The sequence below is a fragment of the Serpula lacrymans genome (assembly GCF_000218685.1).
Source record: "Serpula lacrymans var. lacrymans S7.9 unplaced genomic scaffold SERLAscaffold_2, whole genome shotgun sequence".
NCBI classification, from domain to species: Eukaryota; Fungi; Basidiomycota; class Agaricomycetes; order Boletales; family Serpulaceae; genus Serpula; species Serpula lacrymans.
The window spans coordinates 2,927,698-2,951,122 of NW_006763291.1; the positions used below are offsets into that span (position 1 = coordinate 2,927,698).

The 23,425-nt window shown below is 47.4% G+C and overlaps 9 protein-coding genes across 9 annotated transcripts; 1 reads left to right on the plus strand and 8 right to left on the minus strand.

Moving 5' to 3' along the window:
- Positions 1–62: 62 nt before the first annotated feature.
- On the minus strand, positions 63–3,804 carry SERLADRAFT_445640 (uncharacterized protein; the record flags this gene model as incomplete). Its single annotated transcript, XM_007314046.1, has 7 exons — positions 63–801; positions 856–1,195; positions 1,249–2,832; positions 2,888–3,300; positions 3,350–3,535; positions 3,602–3,624; positions 3,681–3,804. 7 exons carry the CDS (start codon positions 3,802–3,804, stop codon positions 463–465), a joined length of 3,009 nt encoding a protein of 1,002 aa, XP_007314108.1.
- Positions 3,805–4,641: 837 nt separating this feature from the next.
- Positions 4,642–5,351, minus strand: SERLADRAFT_458201 (uncharacterized protein; the record flags this gene model as incomplete). The annotated part of the gene is made up of 2 exons (XM_007314047.1): positions 4,642–4,717; positions 4,777–5,351. A coding segment is annotated over one exon (256 nt), but the record flags the coding sequence as incomplete, so codon positions are not given.
- A 1,226-nt stretch (positions 5,352–6,577) lies between these two features.
- On the minus strand, positions 6,578–6,818 carry SERLADRAFT_379380 (uncharacterized protein; the record flags this gene model as incomplete). The annotated part of the gene is made up of 1 exon (XM_007314048.1): positions 6,578–6,818. One exon carries the CDS (start codon positions 6,808–6,810, stop codon positions 6,631–6,633), a length of 180 nt encoding a protein of 59 aa, XP_007314110.1.
- A 772-nt stretch (positions 6,819–7,590) lies between these two features.
- SERLADRAFT_458205 (uncharacterized protein) lies at positions 7,591–9,438 on the plus strand (the record flags this gene model as incomplete). The annotated part of the gene is made up of 5 exons (XM_007314049.1): positions 7,591–7,810; positions 7,865–8,317; positions 8,374–8,704; positions 8,758–8,819; positions 8,875–9,438. The coding sequence occupies 3 exons, from the start codon at positions 8,650–8,652 to the stop codon at positions 9,322–9,324; spliced, it is 567 nt and encodes a 188-aa protein (XP_007314111.1).
- Positions 9,439–9,605: 167 nt separating this feature from the next.
- Positions 9,606–14,136, minus strand: SERLADRAFT_445644 (uncharacterized protein; the record flags this gene model as incomplete). Its single annotated transcript, XM_007314050.1, has 19 exons — positions 9,606–9,917; positions 9,976–10,089; positions 10,141–10,242; positions 10,300–10,413; positions 10,472–10,683; positions 10,739–10,848; positions 10,902–10,990; positions 11,054–11,178; positions 11,236–11,367; positions 11,440–11,562; positions 11,617–11,760; positions 11,822–11,950; positions 12,012–12,188; positions 12,244–12,398; positions 12,454–12,798; positions 12,848–13,290; positions 13,352–13,540; positions 13,597–13,768; positions 13,827–14,136. 19 exons carry the CDS (start codon positions 14,134–14,136, stop codon positions 9,776–9,778), a joined length of 3,327 nt encoding a protein of 1,108 aa, XP_007314112.1.
- A 660-nt stretch (positions 14,137–14,796) lies between these two features.
- Positions 14,797–16,172, minus strand: SERLADRAFT_458211 (uncharacterized protein; the record flags this gene model as incomplete). The annotated part of the gene is made up of 1 exon (XM_007314051.1): positions 14,797–16,172. One exon carries the CDS (start codon positions 15,919–15,921, stop codon positions 15,559–15,561), a length of 363 nt encoding a protein of 120 aa, XP_007314113.1.
- An 863-nt stretch (positions 16,173–17,035) lies between these two features.
- SERLADRAFT_379391 (uncharacterized protein) lies at positions 17,036–18,117 on the minus strand (the record flags this gene model as incomplete). The annotated part of the gene is made up of 3 exons (XM_007314052.1): positions 17,036–17,395; positions 17,457–17,707; positions 17,780–18,117. A coding segment is annotated over one exon (164 nt), but the record flags the coding sequence as incomplete, so codon positions are not given.
- Positions 18,118–18,213: 96 nt separating this feature from the next.
- SERLADRAFT_458213 (uncharacterized protein) lies at positions 18,214–18,803 on the minus strand (the record flags this gene model as incomplete). The annotated part of the gene is made up of 2 exons (XM_007314053.1): positions 18,214–18,641; positions 18,723–18,803. The coding sequence occupies 2 exons, from the start codon at positions 18,756–18,758 to the stop codon at positions 18,375–18,377; spliced, it is 303 nt and encodes a 100-aa protein (XP_007314115.1).
- Positions 18,804–20,116: 1,313 nt separating this feature from the next.
- On the minus strand, positions 20,117–20,806 carry SERLADRAFT_445647 (uncharacterized protein; the record flags this gene model as incomplete). Its single annotated transcript, XM_007314054.1, has 4 exons — positions 20,117–20,137; positions 20,187–20,358; positions 20,410–20,505; positions 20,556–20,806. Coding segments are annotated over 2 exons (289 nt in total), but the record flags the coding sequence as incomplete, so codon positions are not given.
- Between the last annotated feature and the right edge of the window lie 2,619 nt (positions 20,807–23,425).

Sequence of the window (23,425 nt, forward strand, 5' to 3'; positions counted from 1 at the left end):
AAGACATCATACGCGCTGACTTCAGAACACTTGTCAAAATCTCTCATGCTCTCCAATTTTAAGTTTATGTAAAATCTATGAAATTCGTCATATTTTTCGTTGTAAAACAATTACTTGTATAATATTACTTATGTATCACTCATCATGAGACGGAGGACGTAACGTCGCATCAAAATGAGACAACGTAGATGTTAACATTAGGGATGAAGAAAGAAGAGAAGGAACGTGAACCGAGACCGCGATGCGCCAAGCCGCATAAAAAGAAGAGAAAGGGCCGACCGACGACAGGTATCCGATGCCAAACAAAATTGCGTATATATGAACAATGTAAATTGCGATATGAAGGAGAGGGATGACACCAGACAAGTGCAGGCGGGGGAGCTCTTATCTCTAGATTTACATGGATATCGTTGTATGTATAAAACAGGGCGGAGGCGAATGCGAGGGAGAGGTTCCATTCGTCTATGCAGCAGTACGACTTGGGTTGCGGGCAAGGGTTGCGCCCGTACGCTGAGCCTGGATACTGCTAAACCTCTGCAACTCCTCGGGCTTCATAGAAATTTTGCTACCAAAGCCGACTTTACGTGCAGCACGCTTGATGAAGGATACACGGTTCTGGTACATCGACTCATGGATAGATGCAGCACGGGATTGGGTACGGGTGATAGGGACGCCACCGGACTCCTGGCTGGCAGCAACGGCGGCCTGGGTAGCCTTGGCATGACGTTCACGGAGGTATTTGATAACAGTAGCTTTCATGGCGAACTTGATCCAATCGAGAGGAGCGAACCAAATGATGTTCTAGAAATTGTACATTAGTCTCGTTGAAAAGCTAACCAATAGAATAAGCCTTACCCAGACCCAGACAATACCGATCCAACCACCAGAGATGGCATGGATTTGAGTGAAGCCCCAGTTAGCATAAGCAGCGATGATAGAGGACACCAATTGAGCGATGCAGAAAGCTCCCATCAAGGCGAACGAAGGACGCTCCATGAAGAAGAATCCGTGCGAACGAGTAACGAAAATCAACGCCTGCGAGATGATAGCAACTTGGAGGTAGACAATCATGTGGAGCTGGTAGTCGTTGTTACCGTTGGGGAATATCTGAGGCCCACCAGCGTTGTTCATGAAAGTGACACCAAACTTGTCGTAGAAGAAGGAAGTCTTGATGATGATAGCCACCAATGCGACACTGTATCGAAACTATCAGCAATTATTCCAAGTCACAGATGAATCGACACTTACGTAGAGGCAGTCAAGTAGATACCGTAGGCAACAGCGTAGGCGAAGATCTCAGCCAAATCCCAGGAATCAGGAGTCATAGAGGGCAAGACACGATCAACGGACAAAGTCATGATGGTACCGTCGTTGAGTAGGGCAATGATCAGGACCATGAAGGGAGGGAAGTCGAACTTGAACGCGAAAGCCAGGATAGCGAAACACACGACGATACGGATAGTCACAGCGCATGCATAGATGGAGTAGTTCCTCATACGTTGGAAGATGACACGAGATCCACGGATAGCATGAACGATGGTGGAAAGACCGGGCTCCGTGAGCACAATATCGGCAGCACCACGAGCGGCATCAGTGGCACCCTCAACAGCAATGCCGACGTTAGCACGAGACAAGGCAGGAGCATCGTTGGCACCATCACCAGTCATAGCACACAAGTGACCAAGACCTTGGAGACGTTTCACAATCTCATACTTGTGCTCGGGGAAGACACCAGCGAAACCATCTGCATCCAAAATCATGTCATCAAGAGTCATGTGCTTGCCACCAGGTGCAGGTCCATCCTTGAGCACTTTAGCGGGGTACATGTGATCACCGAGACCGAGACGACGACCAGTTTCCTTGGCAATAGCGAGTTGATCACCAGTCACCATCTTGACCTTAACACCGAGAGCGAGCGCATCGTCGATAGTCTGCTTAGTATCTTCACGAGGAGGGTCGAAGATGGCGAGAAGACCGATGAGTTCAAAGCCGTTACCCTCACCTTCTGCGTCATCGCCATCCACCTCCTCGTATGCGACAGCAAGAGCACGGAGACCACGGCTAGCGAACTCCTCGACATCAGCCTCGAGTCTGTTCTCAAGTTCATCGGTCTTGTTGCGAGTGCAAAGTTCGATGATGATACCGGTCATACCCTTGGTAACACGCTTGAGCTTGCCAGACGACTCTTCACGGTAGGTAATCTCAGTACGTTTGTCGACAGGGTTGAAAGGCTTGAAGTCCAAGAGTTTGATACCCGCACGAGCACGGCTGGTGTCGCCAATAGCTCCCACGATCGATGCGTCAATGGCATCCTGGTTCTCAGTACGAGAAGCGTAGGCAGCCAAAAGCATGATATCATCAGCAGAGAAGGGACCATAGGTACGGATAGTAGCCTTGTCGATGGTAAGTTTGTTGGTGGTCAAAGTACCAGTCTTGTCAGAGCACAAGATGGTGACACCAGCCAATTCCTCGATAGCAGTGATACGAGTGACAATAGCTTTGTGCTTGGCGAGTTGCTGAGCACCGACAGCGAGAGTAACGGACAAGACAGTGGGCATAGCAATGGGGATACCACCGATCAAAAGCACAAGGATGTTGTTAAGACCGCGACGATAGTTGTAACGGAAACCAGCATAGAGCACGAGGATTTCAGCGACAACGAAGATACCGATGGAGACCAAGCAGAAAGAACCGATTTGAGCAAGAATCTTTTGCAAGTGACCAGTGGTGTCATCATCCTGACCGACGAGTGAAGCGGCACGACCGAAGAAAGTGTTGGCACCAGTCGAAATGACAACACCCTCAGCTTCACCCTGCTTACAGGTGGAGCCACTATCAACAGACGTCAATATTGATCCACACTAGAATTAATGGAGTAACAACTTACGAGAAACACTGATCACCGAGTTTCTTGCTTTGGGGCAGGGATTCACCTGTCAAAGCTGCCTGATCGATCGAGACGTTGATAGCCTCAGTCAAACGACAGTCAGCGGGGACAATGTCACCAATCTTGAAAGAAACCATGTCTCCAGGGACGAGACCGGAAGACTCGATTTCCGACCATGAACCGTTACGCTTGACTTTCGCCTTGGGGGCAAGAGAATCCATCAGAGCTTTGACAGCGTTACCAGCATTGCGTTCTTCGTAGAAACCGATCGTAGAGTTAATGAACAAGAGAAGGATAATACCGACGAAATCTTCCCAATCCGGAGGTTGATGGTCACCGTTGGACAAGACAATAGCCACAAGAGCGGCACCCTCCATGACCCAGGAAAGAGGATTCCACATGAAACTCAAGAACTGAAACGGATGTAAGAGGTGAAACCAAGCCGCTAAGAAAGACACTTACTTGGAAGAAAGCGTTTTGCTCTTCTTGCTCCAGCTTGTTGGGACCGAAAAGCTCAACACGGCGCTGAGCCTCATCAGTCGTTAATCCACCATCATTACATTGCAGGAGTTTGAAGACGTCTTCGATAACGATAGTTTCTAGGTCGACCTTTTCCTTGTCATAGAGGTCCTCTGCCTTCAACTCGATCTAAACGCGTGCAGAATGTGAGTATATGCTATATTTCCAGCGCAATTACGAGAATTTAGGACAGACCAGAGACATGTCAACATTGGCATCTAAACAGCGCGATGAGATGAGGCAACAGGACGCGACCGAGGAGCGAAAGACTCACGAGTTGGTTTCTCTTCATCGTGAGTGAATTCCTTGTACTCTCTTTTCCTCTTTTCTGGTGGGTTTTGCTCTACAGGCGAGTCGCCCTGAGGGCCGGGCTCCTTTTCCACGTTTGGTTCAGACATGGATTTTCTATGGCGAGGTGCTGGGGGGAGAGGCGGGGGACGAGGCGAAAGCCCTACAGATGATATCTATAGTTGTCGAGGGCTTGAGCACGACGAATGCAACAGCGAAGAGGATGTTGGGATGAAGGAGTGGGAGAACGGCAGTCTCGTCGACGAACGGACTTTATATTTTGGGGCCCAAAATTCTAACGATCAAAGAATTCAACACGACCAAACAAGTCAGCCGCTCTCAGGCCCGCTTATCACAGAGAGTGGAATCTCAGCAACCCCACCCAGATTCCTCTTGATCCGTTTCGTCCCTTGTCTACCCGACTCTCCCTTCACCTCCTCTATCTTTTGGCGCCTTATCACCGTACAGCCCAGCCTCGCACAATTCACGCTTTCTCCTCCTGTCTTGCCCATTCCCCGTCTCTTCACTCTTTCTTTTTTTTTTCGGGGTACCAAACGTGTTCTTAAAATATTCGTAAACCAGTAACCAAATATTTGATATCGCGGCTTGACTTCTTTTAATCAAATATTTGATAAACACTCGTCGTAAACGCAACGAAGCCACTCGCCAAGCGTTCCTACTTTGCTGAACCTCTTGTGGTCATTTCTTATGCAATACACGGGCTTGGGGGATGCAACCCAGCCTTCTAGTCTGCCTTGGCTCCTCTGGAATATATTTCTATAGAGTCTTGAAACCTCTTGTCGTCGCCGTCGTCCGTCTGTCGCGCGGAGAAAACATATGACTTGATGTGAACTTGACATTTATTACTTCGAAGTTCTTAGGCTCTTTCATAAGCCGTGTCTCGCTGCAATGACAAGGCGCTCTTACACAGTTCTGGCTATCGAGGCTTAGCGTAGTAGCGCGCTCCACCGTTACCGAACACTCCACGCGGGATGGCCCATCCATCAGCGCGTATCTTACATACTGACATTTTATATTACTATCTTTACAGCTTTACACCTTGCAGTTATAAATGTACTCACGAAGGTATTCTGAGGAAGGTCAGAGTCTGTCGAATTCTGATTGCGGTACACGAGGCAAGAAGGGAGAATATACTACTTTGCGGAAGCTGACGCATGCATATCGCAGTCGAGAGCGTATTTACGATCCTCCCGGAGGCGATCTCTACAGTATGTCCACCACCACCCAGACTTGTGACCTGTCATGTATTCAGAATCCTCACGCCAGCTTTGACCTGCCGAGGATCCCGACCTGTTTTCAAAATATGGCATTTTGCGTCGAGATCGCATATGATTGTAGTGATAGATGACTACCGTCCGCGCCGCCAACTGGGCGTCTTACTCAACGGCGCAAGCCTGGATGGCTTCGGACGACAAGTACGAAGGATGATTGGAAAGCCAAAGCAATCACTGAGGGTATATAGATGCGATGCCGCTCGGACCGAACGACGATGCCGGTTGAGAGTAGCCATGAGGGGCATCGCGCTCTTTTCGCGGTACGTCGTCCAGAAAACCCACACAAGCATGGTCGCAACAACCTCCCCTCAGCCTCGCTTGCCGATTCCAATCCCCAGTATCCGTGCCATCGGCTGCGTTGACAATCATGCACTCCCATAATCTATTTTCCACTACGCCCAAGCTGGATCTTGGGTTGTCTCGGCCGAGGGAACAAATGTCGACCCGTGGTAACTTTTGTGTCCTCGAAACCCACTGCCAGTCGCACTAAATATAACTTTTGAATGCACTTGCAAAAAAAAGCAAGTCGATCGTCGAACCTTGTCTTGTTGTAGTCTTCTTGTCCACCGCCTTCACTTGTCAAACCACCAGGATCGGCACCAATGGCCCTCCTCGGCGTTTATTTTCTCGAAACGGGCTCTGCTATACATAATCCCCCCCGGGGAGCCGTATGGACCGCCATCCTCGCTCACCAGGACAGTTTCACCCATCGTGCCACTTGCAGCTGATACAGAACTCATATAATTTTTAGACATTCCCATTGTCGCCGTTTGGTTGTTATTTGGACTTGTCGTTCGTCCTATCTTGTATTTAATCAATCTTCTCATCCTAGTCAATAACAGGCCCATCATACGTCAGCGCCATGGGTACTTATCCCCTCACGATATCTGATATCATGATACGATATACTGCACTGTTGAACTTTCGTCTATTCTTACATTCTCTCCGCCCTAATATTATTGGTGGGCTCGATATTTTTGCGCACACGACACTATTAGATTCAAGTTGCGCCACTACTTGCAAATTGTTGGCTCTGGGCACTGCAGCTCGGCAACTCTAAGTATATGACTTTGCGCCCTACAAAAAAAAAACCCGACAACAGAAAATTTGCTATCTTTATCCATCGCCGGCTCATCTCTGACAGGGTTGTCTCAAAACCCCCCAAACTTGAAGGCACAGTGAGACAGACAAATTCACAGTAATGTTTCCGGTACGATACCTCTCGACCATTCCCGGCGGAAAACCTCGGCCGACCCTTATAAACCGCCGGCTTCTTTGCTTATCGGCAATGTTAAAAGCCGCACGGACATCGTAGGTGGTCGTGCGGACTTTGCGAAATAAACGGGAGAACAGTAAAGCACCACTGACTGTACGTTTGCGGGGACTCCCCAGCAGGCAACATGGTTCGATTTCATACACAGTCTACGCCCTGCTCTAATTTCGATACTGTTACAAAATGTAGACACGTATCATATCCGTGCTGCTCGCACAGTCGAAGGCGGTAAGAAGTTTACCCCAACTTTGAACGTATTGACAAACTTGACATGCTGGCTGTGCCCTGACTTGGAGCGCATCAGATTGTACGTTTGGACAAGCTTGTTGATAGATGAAAACCATGCGCTATACAGTTTCGGAGACTTCCTAATAGGCTATAAGTAGCAATGCAACCTCCTTGTAGCCAAGATCAATACACTTTGCTGCCGTCAATATTTGTTCCAGGTTCATCGCGATGAAGTCACTTCCACAACATTCACCAACAACCGTATTTTGCAGTGCAGTGCACAGATATAACGCCTCTGCGGGTGACAAGCGGGAGCACATCGAGTACCCTTCCGATGAAGTCCATGAGACCTGTTGCGAACAGCTGCGAACCTGGTCATGGGGGAAAGTTCTCCACATATCCTAAAAACGGACGGAGCGATATTAACGCGAACATTCACATTACACAGCCACCCACCACAAAACACCTACCCAAGAGGCCAGGACCATGATCCTTTCTTTATATTTAGAGCGGAAAACGTGCTCTCTTCTCACTGCTACACAGACAACAAGCTGCAGAACAGAGGCCGTAGTCCCTTGGCGACCGGTCTTGCCTCGCTGATTGACGGTAGCTTGCATTTTCCGCAAAAGCTGACGTATGAATCCACAATCGTGCGACGAATGTTGGGCTGAGAGCAACCCAGGGAAACGGGAGCCAGACATATAAGATCCACTGCGTCGTTTTCTTCTCCCCACATCTTGACGGACCTCCGACAGATTACTCTCTGACCTTTTATTAGTGGAACAATGGTGCGCCGTGCGCAGAGCGGAGAATTATCGAGTCCAAATCGCATGGCGACATTTTAGTTTCGTGGGGACCGACGGTAAAACGCTCCTGAAAATATTGCGAGTGCGCCACGGTAGGGTTGTAGCTTGATTGCGACAGATGGGTTGGAACAAGCCAGTCAAACTATGGTATGGTGACACCATCGAAGGACCAGGATCGACAGTCTTTCGAGTGACAGCCTTCGGTCCGGTAACGAAGACCACCGAGATTCTTCAAGAGGGCTTCTAGGTTCTAGGTGATTCTCGTGATAGCAAGTATAACTACCATAGGCACGGTGCGTTTCATGTTTGCTTGCCTTGACAGGCCACACGAGGGAGAGAAGCCACCTACCAACGTGCCAGACCATTCATCAGCTGGTGCTTAGTGGAGAAGTGGTTCGAAAAAGAATTCAAAGAAGCTTGCGCAGTTACGGACTATCTGGACCAATAACCTTTAGAGTATCGACTGTCAAGGTAGCTAGCCCCGAGGAGACCCGCTCGCAAGATTTCGGAAATGGTGCGTTAGAACTTGGAATGTCGCAATACCAAGCCCACGAGCCTTTGATCGCAGTGTAGCAAGTCATCTGGAATGTTCTTGGCAGTGCAGAGAACCAGTCTGCTCGGTAATTAATGATAGAAAACACGAAGTGTCTGTTCCTATTGATAGCATCGAGGCACGTTGGTGGAACCAAAATCGCAGCTTGAATCAGAAGTACGACCAACCGCGGGGTTATTGCATGTTATCATAGGATTGGGATCTGTGGTATAGGGCGACGGTTGCTACCACTAGGATGTAGCTGACAGTTTGGAGTTGAGATGAAACCTTGACTCAGGGGAATGTCAGGTGGATAGTCCGAGTCGAATTGATGTGATTTGTCCTTCTGGATGATGGTACTAGTAGGAACGCTCCTAGACTCTGACTCTGAGACCTGAGCGCCCAAAAGGGGTTGATGTAAAATCATGATCATGATAGGCGCCAGAGAGAAAGTGAAACTTGAATTGATGCTATGGGACGCTTACCTAGGTGAACAGTACGCTCAGGGGAAGCTACAAGATAGCTTACGTTGTGGATGCTTTTAGTGGCCCACCTGGAGGCGATATAAGTACGAAGCTTGCATGAAGAGTGAACTAGTACAACTTGGTTGAAGCAGGATCAGCCACACCGAAACGATGACCTTCGTTTTCACCATGATGGTCCCAGCTCGGCTAAGGGTTCACTAGTTCACTTTTTGACGTTTCAAACAACCTTTACTGTAACTTCTTCTTCAAGTTCCTAATACTAGGCCTGAGCGATGGCTGATAACGAGTTTCGACCTTCATCGCTCAGAAAAGAACTTGCAAAGTGCAATCATTGTTATGTCAACGGGACAGAAAAGCGGCTTTCCGCATGCAGCAGATGTAAAGCCGCCAAGTACGTTTGCTATTATTTTCCTTCATTGGAAGCCTGAGCTGCTGAGCTACTAGTAAGCTTGCACCTCGCGCTTCATAGATATTGTTCCAAGGAGTGTCAGACGGCAGACTGGGCTGTGAGTATCAATATCTTTGTACATCGCGTTTCCCCCTCGTGACATTCTTGTACAGAAACACAAGGAAATATGCGGGAAAAACAGTGCTCACGCGGCTGCCTTGAACTCATTCCACGCTCTAACGCTACCCAGAGATATCACGCGCACAGCGACACACGTCTTGCGCCTCTTTGTTCAACTTCGCACCGATCACAAAGGCTCACCAGCCAAGTACTTCCGCATTCTGGAAGCCAAAGTGGAATCCATCGAGGACGCAAAGACTTTCCCAGATCCTTGGCAAGAGAGTCTTAGGGATTTACAGAACATGAGAGGGGACAGCGAGAAGATGGGTCGTGGCACTATAGCTGCGATCGGCGTGGAATGCCCACCTTTGGGGGTCCAGATGATCCCGTGCGGTTCATTGAAACGTTCAAGCCTGAGCTCGGTGCAGCTACTCCCTAATTGGAAGGACATACTGACTAAGGACATCGAGGAAGGCAAGAAGTTTCAGCGCTTTGGTTACTGATTTATGATATTTTTTTGATATTTGTTTTTGTGTTTTCGTCTTGAATTCTATACCATCTCAGACTTGTATCACTCTGTACATCGGAATCCATGCATGTGACACTTAGCGGCAGGTTTTTTAGTGACTGGTTGAAGTCCCTTAGTACGTGGATGCGAAGTATCTTACAGGTACTCCACTCCGGTACTACATTCATCTGGTTAGTATTAATGACTGCAACCCGATCGATTCAGGGCTACAAAGACTTTTGCAAGCAGAAGTGACTACATACTGGCACTACATAATCATATAAAAATGTAGCATATATGTTCGGAACTAAGCTACAAACCCAAATAGACTGTATTGTAATAATAAAAACAAAGATTATAGAATCAGGAAAATACAGGTGTGACATGATAAAACGTGTACATAGTAAATAAAGCGATGTAGTGCAGGTGAATTGGCTTGATATCACTTAGTCTTCCGGTGCAAGTATATCATCTACTTCATCTTCCGAGTCATCATCATCCATGATAGAGTCGAAGGACGGTCCTTCGTCAATCAAGCGATCGATATCTGCATCAACCTTGGCCACTTCTGCAGCTTTTGCCTTTCCGCTATTAATATAATCATTAGCATTAGGACCGATTATAACATTACGATATGTTGTCTGACCTCTTGTTTGTGCTAGTTTTTTTGGGAACAGGCGCAGGGCTTCTCAACTCCTCTATTTCATCCTCATCATCATCATCACTTATGGTGATTACAACAATCGGCTTCTTGGAAGCACTATAAAGGAGGTCACGGCACCATACAATAAGACAAGTCAAAATAACTCACGCCGCTCGTTTTGGGAGGATTCTAGTGGGGGGAGGAGGGGTGCGAGTTACTCGGCTACTTTCGCCATCGGATACATCGCCATCGGCAGTTAGACGCCTTTTCCTGCAAGTTATGATTATATATAAATAATACTCCCTTAGGAGCTGTGAGATCACTCACTTGTTTCCTTTGCCTTTGCCTTTCACACGTTGCGATGAAGCTGCCGAAACCGTGGGGCTGACAACTTCAGGGGTACTGCTTGTTGACGAATCACTTGTGACACTTTCCGACCTTCTACTCCCCAAGAAAAAAAATCAGCTCTAAGCATGTTCGGTGAGTCTCATCTACGAACCTCTTTCTTGCCCGACCTTTGGGTAGTTCGATTTCTTCACCATCTTCAATAGGTACGATATCGTCCAAGAATTCGAATAATTCTTTCAGGTTCTCCAACTGTCGATACTCTGCTTCGTTAAAGTCTTCGAGCTGTTTGGCGAATTTCTTTGAGATTGCATTATCGAATTTCATGAAAGCGTTCTTGGCGACCGTGTCGCGGAGTGGCCGACGCTACATGTATATCATCGATAAGCATGGAAAGGGGAGCGAAACGTGTATAGCGCACCGAGCTCAAACTGGATAAGAGAAGCTTGAGTGTACGGATCTTGTCGTCATCCACGGTATCAGGGATGTACAATCTTCCCAGCAGTTGACACATGACCTTCTTGTCCTCCTCTGACATCTCATCGTTAGAGAAACTCGAGTAAAGACTAGCGGGAATGACGTACTTGGCACGTCATCTCTGAATAATGCCTTCACAATATCGCTAGCCATATCAAAATGGATCATCTCGTCCACTACTTGGCCTGGTATCTCACTGAGAAAAGCAGATGAATAACCTTGACCTTGTTTCAAGCGAGACCTTCGAATAGTAACTCACATAGCCTTCTGAGGATCTGTCCAATCCACAAACATTCCCCCAACTTGGCTTGGGTTGACCATCTCCTGATCATCCTCTAAATCTCTTGAAGCATTTGCCAGCTGCACGAACATTGGAATGAATATCTTGATAAAAAGAACATAAGTAATCGTCAGCTTCGGAACGGGAACATGAGCGCTTGCCTCTTTCATTCGTCGTTGGTTGATAGACGAGGAGAAGGAATATACTGGGAAGAAATACGACAAGCATTGCCTTAATTCTTGATTGTCGGCCGTGTCGGGTGATAAATATATCAGCATTAGATTTTTGAGAACCTACACTCAATGCAATGTCAGTTATTGATTCCATGGAAAATACATATAACCAGAAGTCAAATTTGTACCCACATCTTCGTTAGAGATCATTCCAGCCAAAACAAGCTTTGAGATACCGATGCAAAGCAAAGCTTGTACTTTGTCAGATTCTTCTTCCGTCAGCAAATGCAGGAGAGTCTCCACAATTTTTTCGCCCTGAGCATGGCTGACGTTAGGAGCGGTGATTCTCGAAGGAAAACATATACTTACCCCGACGGTACCCTTACGGAGAAAATCGGTGTCATGTACCATCAGGATGTCGACCACGATCTGAATCACCCTGATTTTGAGTACTTCAGGAATAGGTTGGAGAAGTTGATTGAAGAAAAGCTGGAATGAGCTAAGGGCCATGCGCTGTTTAGTATGTGATCAGCATTATCAAACTTTATTTCACTCTTCTGCCTATGCAACTCACGCGGGCGATCAGACAGCACAAGCCTAAACTGACAAGTCCTTTCTCGCGCAACAGCAATTCCTTGCTTTTGACAGCAGGAAGGATTAATTCCCCGAGAATTCCTTCCAGAGTCGAGTTTTCTTCGAATGTCTGATGATCGAAACGTCGGTGAACATTGAACACAGATGTACATCACGAATGAGACACTCACGCCATTCACACGTTCCAGCATACCTATACACAACGACAGACACCGCAAATCGATGGCGTCTGATCTCGCTTGTTCTTCAGTCGACATTTCAGTTCTCGTCTTGTGAGCTGCTGGGGTCGCTTTTACGGTCATCGGAGTTCCACCAAAATTAGTCTCTCCATCGTCTGCGGGATCCTTCTATACTCACAGTGAGTGACCACGAAAAGCCAGACCAGAGTAGAGTACGACTTACTACTATATCATCAGCATCACTGGGATCTCGAAGTTCATGGACTACTTCGACCACTACCCTAATCAGGTCACGTTCATTCGGAGATAATGTGCGAAGAACGTCTAAACAAAGGGCCAACAGTGATTCTGGTAGCGCATCTTGCGAAATCATGTCCCCTAGAACAACGATAAGGTTTGCAAACATCTGCAGCGCATAGTTACTGGCACTCACGGACAAGTTGAAACATCTTTCGTCGCCCGATTTCATCGGCATAGTCGAGATTCACCGCAAGCCTAAGCATCTCTCCTATCACGAACTCCCTGTCCACTCGCTCATCTTCCCTCTTGGCTCTATCTTCGTCGTCATCTACTGCATCACCTCGTAACAGTCTGTCTTCCTCTTCAGCTTGAAGACCTTTGAGCAGGTCGTTATAATCTGATTGGATCCTGAAAGCTAGTGCGGTGACGACGGGAAGTGCCGCTTCAAGTCTGTTGTCATCCTTTGTGTTGATACAGTGTTCAACGAATACACGTGCAAGAAATGCGCGTTCAGGGTTCAAATTAGTCCAAAAAGCGTCTGTAACAAATTTTAACTGGTTGTTCAATGCTTTCAATCATGGGCCTACCTTTAAATTCCAGGTTGTCGAAGATGTCGGCGCGCGTCGCGAAGACACTTAACAAGGCATCCTCAGCAACAGTGCTTTCCATGAGATCAAACAGATTCAACAGAGCCAACAGGTCATCCTCTATTGCCTTCCCTTTTTCCTCTTTCTTAGCTTCGCCTCTCGCCACATCAACCCAGGCCCCCAGTAGAGACCCCGTGGAAGCCCTCACTTCAGGTTCACGATCACCGAGCCCGTTGCGGATGACAAGTTCTCGTTGTGCTATTGTAAGGACGCGAGGATGGACCGTGCCCATTGTACCGTCCTTAGTCAGACAGTGGGCTTCTAGTACGGCCGAATATACAAGCTTCCGCATAGTCGTATCTGTATCCCGAGTCCGACCAAATATCGAGTCAAGCGTGACAGGTGTCAGGGGAAGATTCAACAATGTCGCTCTCCGGACTTCACTGTACAACAAGAACGATAAAGAAGAATGGGCAGATAAAAACACATGCAAAAAATACGCACGCAGCAGGATCGTGAGCCAAGATGTCGAGAAGAACTTCAACGGCTGTTTGCTCCCCATCTTCAACCTCGGATGGATCTTCAGAGCCACATAGTTTAGATAATGCGGTAACAGCCTGAACGCGGATAGGTGTTTCTCTGTCATGGATACGCTCCAAAAGAGCAGTCCGTAATTTTGCATACACGTCTTCGCTGCATGCAGGAAGTGATAAGTGCGCAGCAAAAGGTTAACGAAACTTGCGACGAACTCAATTTCGCCGAGGTGGGATACCATCTCCGCAAGGAGGTGCACGGAACGGTACCTGATTATTTTGTCTTTTGCGGAAAAACCCTGAAGAAGGAATCTTAAAAGCCTCGCTACGAAGCGCGAGGCAGTTGTGTCTTCGTCATCCCCGTCTTCCTCTTTCTTAATTTCTGCAGCTGATGACAGTATAATCAAGCTTTAAAAGCCACACTCGTAAACATGACGCCAACCCACTTTTGTCGTTGATGAATTTTGTATACGACCCCACGAATTTGATAATACGATCCGCCTGGCTGGTCCCCTTCTTCACAGGAAGTACCCGGCCCACCATACCAATAAACACATCTTCAAAGTTACGCTCTCCTATCAATTTGAGGCTATCACCATTATGGTATTCTTCTGTGACATTGGCAGCCTCGCAGTGGAGTTTGTGAAGAGAGACCAGATTTTTCTGGTGATTAGCGGTAGAGTTCTGAGCTTGGTCAAATATTTTTGGAACACCGTTCGTCAGTTGCTCGAGAATGGGTGCCGTACGCGTTGGCATTATATCGTATGTGGTCGTTGCTGGTTGGCACTAGCAACTTGGGACAAAGCTGCAGTTCGACAAGCGACGCGCCACTTTGCAATCACGTGCTTCGCGTTAATTACTAAGATATCCTGTTTAGGAAGGTATAGTGTTGCGAACCACTCATTGCTGCCATAAAATAGTGCTATCGAGCCTTGTGCTCATCGTGCTGAAGCGCTGGAGATACACGTTGTAAACACGCTTTGGAATGCCTGTGGGATAACTTATAGCCCGCATGACACATGATCCGAATTGATCTCTACTATTGGACACCCCAAGTCTTCGAGTGTAAACATGTCTCTGACTACAATCTTAGCAGCTTGCACAGAGAGCAGGATCAATCTATTCCAGAGCAAAATGGCTTTGGGATCAAGAAAAACAACATTCCCGAACATTCTACATGAACACGTGTATAGCCCTCACAGTGCCGCTATCGTCGCAAAGGCTAGAACATCCTGCGTGAGATGAGATTTGACATTGGTGAAATAACATCAGCACTTCCCCGGGGGCCATGGATTCAATAATCTGTATGGCCTACCTCTTGGCTAGATAACTCATGTGCGCATCACCGTGGTAACCTGGAGCACAGTGATGTTCCAGCCTACCATTTCACAGTTGCGAACTCATCACGACTTTGCATAGTTGGTTAGCGCGACACGATGCAGCCCCCCTTCCATCAAAAGCGGGAGTCGCAGAATGTTGATTACCGTTTTAATAACATTACAAACAAAGTCAAATACCCCTAAAAACGAAAAGTGCAGGCAAAAGCGTGGACTTTGCATTGAGACTCCGTCTTTACCCTTGTCTGCCATCTCCCTCCACTGCTCTCTCACATATACCGCGATGGCCTCTGGAAAACGAACTGCAATTGCAGCGCAAACAATGCATAGCCGCGAAAGCAACCACAGCGGACGCCAGACGCCAGAGAGATCAGTTTCTCCCGAACTCGGCAGGCAAGTGCGCAGGCGAAGACCGGAGAAGAGTAGAACGAGGGAAGAGCGAGTGGAAGAAGAAATACACTTTAACCTGGGCTATCCCAAGAATATTCGTGCGCAGACACCCACGAGAGGGCAGAGAAGGGGACGTCCTGGGAGGGAGAATACAGGTAGGCGACAATCTTGTTATCATATCGACGCGAATCCGTGTAATTAGGCCCCTATGCGATCGGTTTCGCTGATATAGTTCATGGATCTTGTTTAGATTATCCACCACCATCGTATGAAGCTGCTTCTGCATGTTCTAACACGCCTAGCATAAGCCAGAACTCGTCAAATTTGGGGATAGTTGTACCTCTTCAAACATCGCAGTGGCCTGCAAGCTCAGGGTCAGATCCATCGCTAAGTGGTCAAATTGCAAGCAACGCTGCACGTCCTTTACTCTCGCCTCCTCCACATGGTGCAGTTAGTCAATCCGAGACCGAACCAGAAACCGACTCTGAAATAGGCAGCCTGGAATTGCTTGATATAGACCCATCGGGCGGGTGGGAGGGAGACCGTCAACAAGGTCTAGGTATTGAAGAAAGGGCAGTGAGGGAGTTTGAGCGGCAGAAACGACGAATAGGAGTCGTAGAGTCGCCATTGACGCCCACGCATCCGAGTCACCACGTATTGGGACACTCCAACTCTCTGAACGTTGGAAGAATACTCCGAAAGTAGGCTCTCGGTTGTCCCTGCAAATAGTGATGGACCAGAGAATACGGGCATTGGGGACGTTGGAAAGTCCGACCGAGTTACCATCGCCTGCACCTAGACGTAGGTCGCCCATGAAGTCGCTATCGCCGTCTCGATTTTTCCAGGATCGGTCGCAACCCACTCATGGCTCGCAGTCGGTGATATCACTGCTTCGTTCCCCAAATCCATTGTTCAAGAACACGCCTTCTGCATCGTCACCGGTTGCGCCGCGAAATGGAACGAAAAACGGACAAGTTAGCAGACTTCCTCGGAAGTTGTTCCATCTGAAATCGAATGCGAAGACGGACGAGAGTCAGGCTGAGGGTCCGAGTGAGCCACTCGATGATTGGGAGATTCTGGATAGCGAGCGTTCCTCGGAGGTTGGCGTGGGTGCTTACGAAACGCCTGCAGAAGAGAGCCGTGTTGGCTTTGGGACACAGCGTGCTGGGATGTCGCCCCGTGTTGGCAGCGCAGAGTTGCAGTATACGGGGAGGTCAGCAAGACCAACGCACGGTGTGGCAGATGCCAGTGAAGTAGATGCTCGTGCAGCTGGGCGGCAAACTCCGCCCAGCTCGCCCTTCCTGACGCGGAATGTCCGGCGACCCTCTCCGCTGATACGGCCCGGGATGTCGCCGTCGAGTGCACCGACGTCTCCGACCTGCGTGTCGCTGCCATCGACACCCACCAGCCTGTCCTCGCCCAACCTCACCAACGGCCCGTTGACCGAGAGTCCTGTCAGCGAGGGATCGTCGCCACAGAGAGACCACCCTAGACATTCTCCAGCGCGCACTGCCACAAGGCGCATCAGAGAAGACACTCTCATAAGTACGAATAGAACGCTGCAAGGCCCACGTTCCACCACCCATTCATCAGCCGTAACACATATTGATTATGATACCGTCACCCCAGTTATCCCTCTTGTTCCCCTTGTGGGACATGCTGGCCTCGCTCCAAGCCCCCTCCATCCTGTCCCCCGCGACCCTGCTAATTCACGCCACAACTCTGCAGAAATGCCTCCTTCGAGGACTGTTCTCGGTCACGGCACAAATACTTACAGTATCGAAATTCCCTCTGACTCTGCCCCACCGTATACCCCACCGCTGTCCCCAACCCCCACCCGAGGAGGTCATTACCCCTGGAGACCCCTTCCACAACCTCCCCAATCACTCACCCCGCCGTTCTCTCTCTCGTCCTCGTCTGTCGTCGATGACGACGCCTTTGACTCCACCAATGCTCACCAGAGTGCTGTAACCCGTCATAAACCAATCCCTGAAGGACTCCTCATCGACTTGAGTGATGAGGAGGAAGAGCAGACACATGCTACTGGCAGCACTTTCGTATCTCTACTCGACCATGCAGGCGCTTACGACGGAAGCGACGGTGGCACAAGTGTGACCGAACTTGTCACACCAACCATAGCGCAGACCCACTTTCTCCCTTCATCCAATGTATCCTCAGAGTCTTTTCGAGTCCAAGGCGCCCCCTTGACCGCAGGACACGAGTACACAGATCTCGACGCAGCTTTATCCCACATAGGGGATCAGCATCACGACGGTTCCGACTACGAAGTGAGTCTTTCGATCACAGGCACTGCGAAATCATGCTGCTTTAAAGCAACGTCACACCTAGGCTCTTCTACGCATAGCAGACTTTATCGGCCCCGCCAGTCCCCATCACAGCCATGAACATGTATCTATCGACACCGTCCTTTCATCTTGCCTTGTCGGAAATGTGGAATTGGTGCGACGCCGAGTTACAAAGGACGGCCGTATAAAGTTGAAACTCTCGTTACTTGGAGTGCCTGTCAATGGGTGCACTATCTGTTTATCGCAGTTCAGAGAAAGCCAGAGGGGAATATTGGGGTTTGAATGTCAGCATGCGTATGTGCTCCCAGCTTTGCTGCGGAACCCAATTCTGCAACTCTTAGATTTTATCTTTTTTCTCTTTCTTAGGTTCCACGAAAATTGTTTGAAGAACTGGCTGGCCCGGAATAGGACTTGTCCCTTATGTAGGAAACGCTTGGACGCTTGTGATTGAGCTTGATCATCAATATTCAATATTCAATCTCTGTCTTCAGTATCCGAATTCTCTAGCATCTCATGACGTACACTTTTCTTTTTTCATTGTTTTTCCCTCGAGTTATCTCTTAGCTCAATTTCTGCTTGTCGTTATGCCATCACATTAGCTACGACCACTCATGACCTTCGAATCTTATTCGCAGACCCTGAGTATGCTTTTATCTACAACACCATGTTTTAGAGATCATGATCAATCAAATGATAACTTTCCACCGAGTTGACACGCGAATTTAGAGTCAGAATGAAGGAAGGAATGCCTTCGTCACGTCCTAGGATTCTATACAACTACAATAAAATAAGAAATATCACAATTTACACACTTCGTGTCCCTTTGATTCAAGTTATATGGGGGTAGCCTATTATCCACGGACTGAAGTGACTGGGTATCGCACGAGAGCATCGAAGACACCGTGGCAGCCATCATCCCCACCACCAATCACCCTCTGAACCCCTGTTTCGGAGAGTCAAACTAACAAGAGCTGAAGGAAACGCCGTCTCCCCTGCTACGTGTAAGAAATCTCGAAGGCGACGGTTTACAGGTATTTCGGACGTTCTTTGGGCGTACTGCCTTGCTCGTGGGGTGTTGTTTTCGATCGCAGTCCTTCTTCTGCCGAACGACCAGCGCTGCACCGGTCGCGTCTGCTCGTTTTGCCTTTTTTGGCTTTTTACGAGGGCGCGTGGCTGTCTCTCGCTGTGCCAATCGTTCTCCGAGACGCTCGCAGCGTCGTTCGTAACCCTAAAGGAAAAAAAAAAAAAAGAAAGAAAAAAATCGAATCAGACGCGCAAAAATCGAGTCAAGTCCACTCAAAACACTTACCACGCGATATAGCAAATTCCGCTCCACTTCGTCCATTCCTCCCAACCGCCCGGCTACGTACAACCGCTGGGTGTTTGCATCGACGGCACCAAAAGAGACCGTCGCCAAAGCGGCTTTCACCGGCGTCGATGGACTTGAATGTATCGTCGGACTATGTGACCTCTTCCTCTTCAGACTTCCTCCCCGGTCGGGCGCAGTCTCGGGGCATTGGACAGAGCGCTCCATCTCCCGAGCGCACGCTTCTTTCGAAGGGAGGGTAAATGACTCCCACCAGGGGGATTGACTTGTCGTCGCCTCAAGAGGAGTCTCGCTTGCGTGAAACGCAATTGCGTTCGATGGTGCCGAAGCCGGTACGCTGCGCCAAGAGGGGCCCAACTCCAGAGGCGCAGAACACGAGGGTACGGGAGGTAGTGATACGGGTATCGCAGAGACCACAGTAGACGGCTGCTGTGCTTGTACAGGGATGTAAAGGTTGTGGGATTCTACCGGCGGCATCGAGCCGTTTTGATCGAACGAAAGCCATGTCGACGAAACTACCGCTGGCTCGAATTGGCTTTGCACGTGTGCAATGGGGGGTTGCTGTAACGTGAAAAGAGGCGGTCCAAAAAACTCATATTGCATTGGGGGAGTGGCCGTTTCAAAGTGAAAAGGTTGAAATAGCTGAGGCTGAGGCTGGAACGAGGTGCTTTGGAATGTGCTCTGGGTATGAGATGGCCTGTCACACAGCGCAGTAGTAACATTGTTGGGGTGATGAGAGGACTGGGGAAATGGTGGGAGCGAGAAAGGTTGCGGAGGTGGTATAATTGGGATTGGTTCAAGTCTGACGTCTGGCGAACAAATCATTTCCTGATCGAATAAACAGACCGGGGCCGAGGTTGGGACTAGAGACATCGGTTCACAGTCCTCCATGGACGTAGGAAGAGAATGCATCCAGTCGGATACGTGCGCCATTCTATCGTCATTATTCGTAGCATGAGGTTGCTGGACTGATGGGTAAAAGGGGCCTTCTTCCGTTAAATCGACCATTTCCACCATTCCGTAGTCGCATTGAGGGGCAGTAGTGATAAATGCAGTAGACGTCGGCATATTGTTCGAGCCTGGAAAGCTGTTCCACATTTCTTGACGTCCTTGAGTTTGCGATGTAGAGTGAATGGGGAAAGCAGGGGCTTGTCTAGCTAATGTGTCGTCGATTGAGATTGAATGAGAACGGTTGGGCTTTCGCAAAGGGGCTTCTTCCATCATGGGGGTAGAGTAAGAAGCACCCTCATTGCGGTTTGATATATATGTAGTCTGGGTGTGGTGGAGTTTAGGCTGCAGAACTGTCTCGTGAAGGTCTGAAATAGTGGTCTGTGGCCTGTTGAATGCAGATTGATTCCTCTGGAGTATCCGACCGCCTAATTCTCGAAGGGCATTTCCTGAAGGCTTTTTGACGGGAAGGGGAACATTCTCCTTCAATTCTTGGACTCTTTTAGCCCGCCTTTCCAGCATGGCGATATAGTATTGTTCCACCGCATCATCTTCGCCATCGTCCGTGGCGTCGTCATCGACGTCTCGTGCTTGTACGCTTCCTTGAAGATGAATAAACGTATCCGCAGGGGCAGCTTGTATGGCGTCGTAGAACTCTCTCATCTCCAGACTGTAGAGATGCTAAGAAGAGCGCAGCCAAAGCTGCGGAATAGGTACTTACGGTGTAACATCTCGCCAATGTCTGTATGCTGTTGCAAGTTCTGACTGCGTGAGGGTTTTCAAATCTTCGCCTGCTTCGACTGGCATTGTAGAACTACTACTTGTCGGTGAGCTAGGCGCAGATGACGTAGAGACGAGGACGCTTGCAGTAAGTTATCGAGTAGAGTACCAAGATATAGGAGAGTAGGATCCTAGATATGGAAGGATACTGCACGAAGAGCTGTTTGAGAACAGCTGTTTTGGAAGTGTGAAGGAAATGCGATGGTGTAGTCCAAAGTGAAGGAGTATAGTCGAGATCTGATTCTCGTATACAGCATTTAAGCTCACAATGGCCACTGATCCAAGCAAAGGCCACGCCATCGCGAGCGGAGGGTGCGCTTTGATGTTGAAGCAAAGTGCTTTGACCGTTTCATATTTGGATGCAAGTAACTTGACCATCAGGCTACTTATTGTCCGATGTCCGATTCTGGTTAACTGGGGTTCAAAACCACAAATTGAGGTTAGGTGTTCAGCTTTGGCGCCATTTTGAGTTCAGGTGGCAACCAAGCCATACTATCGTTGGACACCAGATGCAACCGGTAAGAGATATGCACTTGGGCCTCCAGAGGCTCAATAATTACTGTACAGGTAGCTAGAAAATTGTCAGATGTAGAATAGAGTACAGAGAATATAACTGCGAAAGGATTTAGTGAATAGCTTATCTGTAGCAACAAGGACAATCTATGCTCTTGAACTCCAGAAGTGTGAATTTTGAGAGGAAGATGGCCAGATTTGACCAGATCTTGTGCTGGGAACATTGCAATATCTTTCTAGAAAACATCAATAGCTATCATAGGCCCCTACAATGTCAGATACTTACTGAGCTGATTGGGGCCTCAAAGCGTCTGGAGAAACAAAAACAATGATGAAGTCGCGACTAAGCGACTGAAACAGGCAGAACCATTCCAAAACATGTGTCGTCTTTTCGGTTTTGTTCCGCTGCTCCAATGCTTCAAGTTCTTGCTTATTTTTCTACATAGGCAGCTAGAAAACTAAAAATTATATCTACTGGTCAAGTTCCAGCAGTCTCAAGCTCAATGACTGGTGAGTTATTCAACTTCTCCCCAGACCAATTGCACCTATTGTCCAACAATAGTATGGCCTCACATTCTCATCTGATACACATCTGGTGTTAGAACTTGGAATTACACTACAAGTAGGATACAACATTGCCCTCCAAGCACCTCTGACACCTCAATCCACATTGATTGGTAAAGACTGAGTCACAGCATGTACATACAGATGCAGGCAGCTAAGTTGTTGAGGCAGAGTGCAACATTTTCTCCCCCTGCATTGTTGTAGTTGTCTTTAAGCCATTGTATCCTTCACTGGGGGCAAAATCCTATGTTTTATAATAAAACATGTAAAAAAACACTTGAAAAATAGAGACTTTGTGTCCTAGCATGTTTTTTTGAATAATATTGGAAATTCTTTGTTCAATATTCTTCCAATGTTTTCCTAAGAAACATTGGGGAAAATATACAAAATATATTTCTGCAAAACATTGGTAATCAGTAGTACATCTACATTGAGTGGAAAAATGTTTTGTGATAATATATTTTGGATGTTTTCCCTAATATTTTATGTGAAAATATTGAAAAAACAGTGAGCAAAATATCTCCAATGTTGTGTAAGGAAATTTGCTAAGAAACAAAGTCTCTATTTTTCAAGTGGTTTTCAAATGTTTTCATATATAGCATGGAATTTTGCCCCCAGTGCTTGTAGTAAACTGTAAATCTATATGAAGTATGGATGGAGTCAAATTGTTTGTTATTCATATGTGTACAAATATAAGAGAAAGATACCGGAAAATTTGTTTACACAGCCCCTCTAGCTTGCAATTCAGTATGACATCCACATATCCATTCACTAGGGACAATTTCACATGTTGGGTTACAAAACATCCAAAAAACATTGAAAGCATAGAGACTTTGTTTTTTATGATATTTTCCCCCAAAACATTGAGAAAAAGATTCAAGATGTTTTTGCTATGCTTTTTGAAACAAAACCTTGGTAAACATTTTATAACAATCACCTCATAATATTGTTTTCCACCTTTATAAACCTACTTGTCTTTGCCAAATTTATTAAAAATGTTTATCAAGATGTACACCCAGAAAACATAGCAAAAACATCTGGCATTTATTTTTCAATGTTTTTGAGACAAACATTGCAAGAAATAAAGTCTCTACTCTTTTGATGTTTCTTGGGTATTTTGTAACACAACATATGCAATTGCCCCCAGTGATTGCTATCCTAGATTTGCTTCAAGTTGACTTGTCTGGGTTGGTGGCCTATCAGACAAAGAACCAGCACTGACCAAGGAAGGCATAGCATTTTTGGGCAATTTTTGGACATCATCAGGATTGTGTATTCAGATATAACTGTGTAGCATGCACAAGAATGATGGGACATGTGCTTGTACATCCATATTAAATTCAGGCAGACAGAAAAGGATCCAAAAATGACACTTAAAGCTGCCAAAAATGTGCTTGATACAGTTATGCACTTGAGTGTGTTGAAGGTTAAAGAGCTCTTCTTTGCTCTTGGGCCTCTTGCACCTAGATAGAAGAAGAAGAAAAACTCACCTGAGTCCCACTTAACCCCATTCAGCCCAATTATAATGTTCCCCTTGGTAAGAAACCAAGAGCTGTGGGGAAGGTGTAAAACCAGCATCTGCCAGATAATATTTACCAGCAGAAACATGAGAATTGTGCTGACAAGCATTATTATAGATAGCTGAACCCTTCCACCCATATAAAGGAACTGGAGAATAAAACTGCAACAAGCCGGGCAGTTCTGGGTGATACTGCTCTTTTGGTTGTGTAAGAAATTGTGTTCCACAGCTGATGATGCACAAGCAATATGTGTGCCATTGATGGCACCAATAGCATCTGAAAAAAATGGATATAGCTTTGGTTTGTTCATGATCTCAGAAAATGTAGGGTTGTTGGCAGATAGCAGGTATATATAATTAG